This window comes from Mauremys mutica, unplaced genomic scaffold (assembly GCF_020497125.1).
Source record: "Mauremys mutica isolate MM-2020 ecotype Southern unplaced genomic scaffold, ASM2049712v1 Super-Scaffold_100395, whole genome shotgun sequence".
In the NCBI taxonomy this organism is placed as follows: Eukaryota; Metazoa; Chordata; order Testudines; family Geoemydidae; genus Mauremys; species Mauremys mutica.
Genome location: NW_025423329.1, coordinates 141,953 through 149,911, shown reverse-complemented (window position 1 = coordinate 149,911; position 7,959 = coordinate 141,953). Strand labels below are relative to the sequence as shown.

Sequence of the window (7,959 nt, the reverse complement as noted above, 5' to 3'; positions counted from 1 at the left end):
TCCAGGACTAGGTCTTTCAAACTGTCAAAGTTGACCTTTTCACAGTTTGCTACGTTTAGGGTAAAACCTTTGACTTTCATACAGGCCTTTCCTCCAGACAGCTTATACCCGTATGTTTTTGGACCTGCCGACACAAACTCGGTGATGTGTTGATCTGGTGGAATCTCGCTTGTGAGGTCCCCTAAATAATCCCCCAGAGGGGGATTCCAGACACCCTCCCTTTTCACAAATATCACCGAGTCAGTGTCGTGGTACAGGCACCGCTCTTGCAAACCGTCTAGGAGGCTGTATAATTCTAAGCGGGCATAAGCGGTGGTGAAACAGGCTATGAAAACATTGGTATTGCCAGAGACCGTGTACCGTTCTTTTGCATGCTTCCAAGACACGCACGCTGTTTCATCATCGATAAACTCCCAGGATGAAACCTCGTAATTGGGGGAAAATAGGTACTGCAAGAGTTCATCAGGGTCTCTCACGATGCTGGTGTTGGGTAGGTTGGTTCTTTGGCCGAATTTACCCCACAGAGAATTTAAAAACAGTTTAGCGATTTGGCGTTTAGCAGGGTTTGATCTGATTTCGTGTTGGCGTAAATGCACGCCTTCTTTCTGGTAGAAATCGCTGACGTACTTATTTTGTTTTTCCTCGTTTGTGCACCAGCTGGGATACCCCGAAGCCTCTTGTTTCTGGCGGAGGTGTAATTTTATGTACTCTGAAAAGAGTTTATCAGATTTTTCATTAAAATGCCAGATTTCATAGATTTTAGCCACCACGTACCCCTTCGCTATGGCCGCGTTCAATTCCACCGTGCACCAAGTCCCCAGGATGGCCCGCTCCTCGTCAGTATGGGCGCATGTCTCCCGCTGCTCGGTTTCAGCACAGGTTTGGCATAGCGGGAACATAAGCTTGCCACCCACTCTGACAGGTAACAATGGGAAAAAGAGGCCTCGTGGGGGGTACACTTTAACTTTTGCGATTCCAAAATAATTTGCCAGGGGTCCAAATTTGTCATAAACTATATCGGGGTGTCCGATAGGGTATTCTTTGGTTTTGTTTACAAAAGGGTACAGGCTGGTAAAGTCATAATAGTGGATTTCTTCCCCGGGGTTAGGCTTGTAATACAGACGGATAGCGTTTGTCCTCCCCCCAAAAAGAGCATCCCTAGGCACAAGAGGTTGGGGTAACTGGGCTCGGTTTAAAAAGTCTGCCAACTCCCTGTCTGTTTCTTTCATTACCTCCCACTCGTGCTCCCAAAGAGTCCTCACTACAAAACCAAATCGTTTCAGATAGTCAGCCTTGAGCTGCGTCTTGTAATAAAGAAACCCAAAAGATGTCCCCGTCATAGGATTTTGTGCTTTTTCACAATAACAGGTGACACAGCCGTGGAAAAAACATCCATTAAACTCAAAGGCTGTGCGTACCCCATCAACATCGGCATAACCGTCTAAAAAGTAGGGGCCTACCTGTAGTTCCCCACCCTGTAAAGCATGCCGTATCTGTATATTTTCTTTGTGAGAGGTATACAACAGCCACTGAATAGACGGGGTCGAATATCTCTTTTTCTGCCTGTGATAGTTGTCTGGAGGGAGAAGAGCTACCGTGTTAGGCTCCAAAAACATAAACCTGTACATAGCCATGCAAACGGATGCCAGTGTTATGTACTGGAATGGATCTATGCACAGTTTTATCTCGGTGAATTTACCAGGTTCTCTCTCTACTACATTTCCCTTCTCCGTCATTTTCATAATCTCTCCTCTGTATAGGATACAAGCCTGTCTCAAAATTTTGACATCCTGCTGACAGTAATACGCGAGCTCTTTCTGCAAGTCAAACACCTCAGAACTGTGGTCCTGATACCAGTCGAGAAACTCTGCTTTTTCTCCGGGCATCATGCTTTCTACACCATAGTGTGCCACACCGGGCATAGGCCCCACATAATTTTGATTTTCTAAAGTGTTAAAAAAATGGGGAAAATACCCTTTGCACCCTTCAAACCCCATTGCCTGCGGTAGCTTGCTAAGCTTCATGGGCAAGAAGTTTAAAGAGTCTATAAAACGAATCCCCAGGGCCTTCACTTCCACGCACATTAGTTTACTACCCTGAGTAATCAGTTCTATGCACATCTTTTCCTTCAGTAACTGCCCAACGATGAAATACGCATCATAACCTTTGGAATTGTGCGCTAGGAACGTGTAGTCCCGAAACTCTTTGCCGATAAAGGTCTTAACAAAGACAGACAGACACTCATCGCCCTTAAATTCCCAGGATTTTTCGGGCTTTAAGGACGTAGCAAAAATGTAATTGGGAGTGTGCACCCCAGTCTCCTGCATGCATTCGAAATCATAAAAGATAGCCGAATCCTCAGAAAAGTATTTCTAAGGCTATCCATAAAGCAAAAGTGACTGTCTACATCACCAACGATCGAACCCTGACACTGCTTACATCGTCTCCCTTTACACTTATGCCGCTTGTTCACGTAAGACTGACACTTATCACATAAAGTTTTAGACAGGCATTCAACTTGGTTTTTTGACGCACAGTCGACATGTCTGTCTAAACACTCTTTGGATCGACAATACAGTCTACAGCTAGGACACCGCAGCTGCACGCCCACGCTGTCTGAGCACGTTACACTCAAGCAGAGGCGGCAACGATACCTGCAAGAGTGGTCGTGACTGTACACCGTATGGCAAAACTCTCAATAATTTTTCGCTCCGAACAACTTTTTCACATCCAGAACTCCATAGTAATGCTCATCGTGCAACAGGATGAAATAAGTCTTGGGGTACGCTAGGCCTCCTGTTTTGAAAAAGCCCCAGCCACCTTTTTCCGTATACAGCACCACCTGTATGTTCACTCCTAAATGCTGTTCAAACTTTGCTACGTCACTCAACAGAACCTTTTTTTGATCTGACCACCCCAGTTGCTCATGCAACTTTCTCGCCTCCGCTAACAATTTCGCGTCCGTAGGTTTACGATCGGACATGACGGCCAAAAGGCCACCCGCAAAACACAGATTGGTACCGGCGTAAGTCAGGTCTACCAAACACTGTCTTTTTTTATGAATAATTTGACTACTCAGAATAGAATTTAAAACTCTACGAGCACCCCCACCCCTGTTTTTTACAACTGTCACAACAAGGCGCAATGTCCCATCGAGATGCAACTCTCTATTGCTCTGTAGCAGCTTTGAGGTGTGATTTAAGAAATCCTCAGCAGATAGCTCATCCCTAGTTCTTCTGACTGAAAACAAAGCGTTAGCTAAATTACGGCTCTCTAAACGTAACTGAACGTAATCATCAGGGCCTACCCTACCATTAATGTCATCGAGGACCGACTGTATTCCCCGGTGTATGGCTTCAACAACCTGCTGAGCTGAATTTATTTGCTCAAGGTTGACAAAACGAAATTCCTCACAATATACCGACCCCCCGAATCTAAGTAATTCACGTTGCCAACTTCTCACTCTTTCCATATACACCTCTGCATTTTCGGGGTTACTTGGGGGTTCCTCTACAGGATCGTTAGCGACATCTTCTACATCAGATGCTATTTGAGGGTCATTGGGAGAGGAACGGGGCCCATCTAGAGAGCCCTCTGGGGAATTTACTAAACCAGAGTCTGATTCCATCTTCCCATTTTCAGAGAAGCCAGTCTGAGAGCCTCCAGTAGGAGGCATCTCTTTTTGTTTTTTTTTCCTCATGAACTCTTTAGCCCTTTTTAAAAGTTTTACAACCACCCTGGCCTGGAACTTTTTGGCAGCCATCTGTTTATCCCCCAAGCGCTGTCCCCCCTTTTGTTTACACATGAGCTGGTGTGAACCCTGGAGGGTGCCCCTTTTACCCAGGCCCCTTTCCACGACTAGTCATGCCTGCTTAGAGACACCCTTTCCAACCCTCCTGTCTTTCAGCATTGCTCTGAACAAAGAATCATATTTTTCCCAAGTCTTTCTAGAAGGCCGTTCTTTTAGACTCCCCAAGGATACAGCATCCATCACTTTTCTGATGGAAGCATCAAACTCTTCCCAAACACTAGAACTCGGGGGAGCTGCGGCGAGCTTATGGTTTTGGGAGAATGTTTTGTCAGTGCTCGGTGTTTTATTCACAACCCCTAGAGCGCATGCTCCGGGTTTGTGAACGTGGGCATTTTCGCTCACAGTTTTCTCAGGGCTTGGTGTGGCTGTGGCCGCTGAGGAACTGGAATCGTGTTTGTGTGGTTGCAACACCTCGGCATTGCAGAAGCTTCTAGTCCATGGTTTTTTATATGGAGCCCATACACTACATGCTCCAGGTCTGCGCACCTTCAGAACCCCTAGAGTGCGTGCTCTGGGGTTGTGAACGTGGGCATTTTCGCTCACAGTTTCCTCAGGGCTTGGTGTGGCGGTGACCGCTGAGGAACTGGAGTTGTGTTTGTGTGGTGGTTTTTTACCAGAGTCTTTTGTTTTGTCCTTGGGTTTCACGTATATGAGGTCTGGGCTGTTTTGCGTTGTTAAAGGTCTCAAAGCAGATTCCTGGTTCTTTAGTGGTTCTGGAGGAGGTGTCCTTGTCCTTGTAGCGCTGACAACAGCATTTTCAGAAAGGTTGCCCCTGCCTATGAGGGAGAAAAAAACCATAACATTTTACAAAAAAAACTGAACTTTACCATCTACTCTCTCACCCATACCTATGTATTTACTTAAAATACAAAAGCTCATAGAACAACTAAACCAATAAGCAAAGTATATTTACAGGGCTTCATGCATCCTTCAGTCACTGATGCTGGTGAATTTTCCTTTTCAGCCGTCTCCTTCCTTTTTCTTTTGAGTTTGTTTTCCCTCTGGTCTAAGGATTTCTCATGTTTTGACTGTACTGTGAGCAAACACATAAAACCATCTTGTAAAACTTAAAAATTATATATTTCATTCAGTAGGGTGTTTTTCTATTTTAAAAAAATCATAGTTTTACCACAAAATAATCCATTTTTGGCCCTACAACAAACAATTTTTAAAAACATCTTATTTTGCAAAATAAAAACCAAAACTGCTTTTTAAAAAAATCCATTATGCACAGTAAAAAACCAAATACTTTTTAAAAAAACCTATGCCCCAGCTTTATAACACACACACACACACACACACCCCAAATCATGCTTGAAGCCACACACACTTTTTTCAAAAAGCCACATGTTACTTTTCAAAACAAACAAACAAACAAACAAAAAAGCCCCCAAACCATGCATTTAAAAACCCATGTGTTTGGGCCTTCCCCCTCCTCAAACCCCACATTATGTACAGTAAAAACCAAATACTTTTTAAAAAACCTATGCCCCAGCTTTATAACACACCAAATCATGCTTGCAGCCACACACACTTTTTTCAAAAAGCCACATGTTACTTTTCAAACAAACAAGAAAAAAAAAAAAAACCATGCATTTAAAAACCCATGTGTTTGGGCCTTCCCCCTCCTCAAACCCCACATTATGTACAGTAAAAACCAAATACTTTTAAAAAAACCTATGCCCCAGCTTTATAACACACCAAATCATGCTTGCAGCCACACACACTTTTTTCAAAAAGCCACATGTTACTTTTCAAACAAACAAGAAAAAAAAAGCCCCCAAACCATGCATTTAAAAACCCATGTGTTTGGGCCTTCCCCCTCCTCAAACCCCACATTATGTACAGTAAAAACCAAATACTTTTAAAAAAACCTATGCCCCAGCTTTATAACACACCAAATCATGCTTGCAGCCACACACACTTTTTTCAAAAAGCCACATGTTACTTTTCAAACAAACAAGAAAAAAAAAAGCCCCCAAACCATGCATTTAAAAACCCATGTGTTTGGGCCTTCCCCCATAAACCCCACATTATGTACAGTAAAAACCAAATACTTTTAAAAAAACCTATGCCCCAGCTTTATAACACACACACACACACACACCAAATCATGCTTGCAGCCACACACACTTTTTTCAAAAAGCCACATGTTACTTTTCAAACAAACAAGAAAAAAAAAAACCATGCATTTAAAAACCCATGTGTGTTTGGGCCTTCCCCATAAACCCCCACATTATGTACACTAAAAAACCAAATACATTTTAAAAAAACTATCCCCCAGCTTTTTAACACACCAAATCTTGCTTGCAGCCACACACAATTTTTTCAAAAAGCCACATGTTACTTTTCAAAAAAACAAGAAAAAAAAAAGCCCCCAAACCATGCATTTAAAAACCCATGTGTTTGGGCCTTCCCCTCCTCAAACCCCACATTATGTACAGTAAAAAACCAAATACTTTTTAAAAAACCTATGCCCCAGCTTTATAACACACCAAATCATGCTTGCAGCCACACACACTTTTTTCAAAAAGCCACATGTTACTTTTCAAACAAACAAACAAACAAAAAGAAGCCCCAAACCATGCATTTAAAAGGCAGTTTAAAAAAAAAAAGTTACCTTTTACTATGGGATAAAGTGTTGCAGGGACATGGTTGTTCTGTTCCCCCCCATGTGTGTTTGGGCCTTCAGGTTATAGAGCAAGCAGAAACATGTTAGTATTACCACCAAATCCCTATACAACCTGGGTAATACTTTTCTTTTTTTTTAACAGTATTAAGCACAACTATAGTTAAAATGGTTTTTACCTTGGCCTGGTTCCATGCTAAACAGATCCACCCCTGAAATACATACAGGCAACATTATTTACTAAGACAGCCTGGGCAAAAAGTGGCTTTATAGTTTCAGAGTTCAAGGCACAAGGTCTTACCTCTTTTTGAGTCCAACAGCTCTCCAAGAAGGTTTTCTGTTAAAAAGGACAAACTCCAGCACACCTAAGATTTTTATAGCCTCTCATGCCCATTGTTTTTCAAATAGTTGCTAAAAGGTTAATTTAATCACCACAGGTAAACTGCAACACACCCTTTTGTGAGCTGGGTTGTGGGGGTGAGGGTTGTGTATGCTTAAATCCATTCATTTCAACAGAGCCTGGATAGCTCAGTGGTTTGAGTAATGGTTTGGTAAACCCAGGGTTGTAAGTTCAATCCTTGATCTGGGGTAAAAATGAATATTTGGTCCTGCTAGTAAAAAGGCAGGTCTTATGAGATAAGTATATCTCCATATTAACTGTATTATACTCAAACATGTCTGAACTAGTCCTGGCTCTATTTTTTTTTTATTGTAAGCACATTTTTTTTTTTAAGGATATTTCCCTCCCCCCCTCCCACAACATACATTTCACACACAAGCACAAAAACACAAAAGCTAATTCTCACAAACTATTTTATTTTAAAAAGACATACAACTCCTTCAAAACAAACCAAGATGCTTCATTAAAACTTAAGGGCAAAAGGCCTTCTAACAAAACACAATAATCACAACCCCCTTTTTTTTTAAATTTACAGCTACCAAGTTTTATATCGCATGTTTGCCTCCTCACCATTCTCTAACTTAAGCCTTTTAGATTTCTTACAAATAGTCTTTTTCTTAAGCAGGGTTCTGTAACTTTTTGTGCGAACTAGACGATCAATATAACGTTGTAAGCAGGCATCTTCCGGCTTGGTCATTTTCTTTAAAACACGGTCAGGGTCTTCACTGAATTGCACAGCATTTATCAAAGTCACCCCTTGTGCTAAATGTTCTTGGGTTAGGTACAGACATTGCATAGCATAACCTATGGCAATAACAGTGTTTAATAAGCTTTCCAAACACAGCTCAGCACACAGGGCCCGGAGCTTGCAGTTTATATCCACTGAAGTCCAAGTCACACAGTCATGGTGTCGTTGGGCTGGCGCATCTATAGCACAGCCCTCACAATCTTCAAAAAGCTTTTCCCTAAGGCAGTGTTTAAGAACAGCATAAACAGCAACGCGTACAATAGTCCGCATAACTTTTTTACGCTCACGACGTGGCACTGGCTCGGATAGTTCTATGCCAAGCCTCCTCCTAAATTCCTCAAACCCATCATCCTCGGAGCCCTCTTCAACAA

General features: G+C 42.4%; 1 protein-coding gene across 1 annotated transcript; it reads right to left on the bottom strand.

Annotated features, from left to right (window-relative positions):
- Positions 1–2,714: 2,714 nt before the first annotated feature.
- LOC123361166 lies at positions 2,715–6,658 on the bottom strand. The gene is made up of 3 exons (XM_045001325.1): positions 6,620–6,658; positions 4,725–4,844; positions 2,715–4,587 (listed from the first exon to the last, which is right to left on the bottom strand). Exons 1-3 carry the CDS (start codon positions 6,633–6,635, stop codon positions 3,863–3,865), a joined length of 861 nt encoding a protein of 286 aa, XP_044857260.1. The 5' UTR covers positions 6,636–6,658; the 3' UTR covers positions 2,715–3,862.
- Positions 6,659–7,959: the final 1,301 nt, after the last annotated feature.

What these genes read in the sequence shown, in the direction of transcription:
- LOC123361166 (XM_045001325.1), bottom strand. An exon ending in TGAAGGATGCATGAAGCCCT is followed by an intron (nt 4,588 to 4,724) that starts GTAAATATACTT and finishes TCTCCCTCATAG; the next exon opens with GCAGGGGCAACCTTTCTGAA.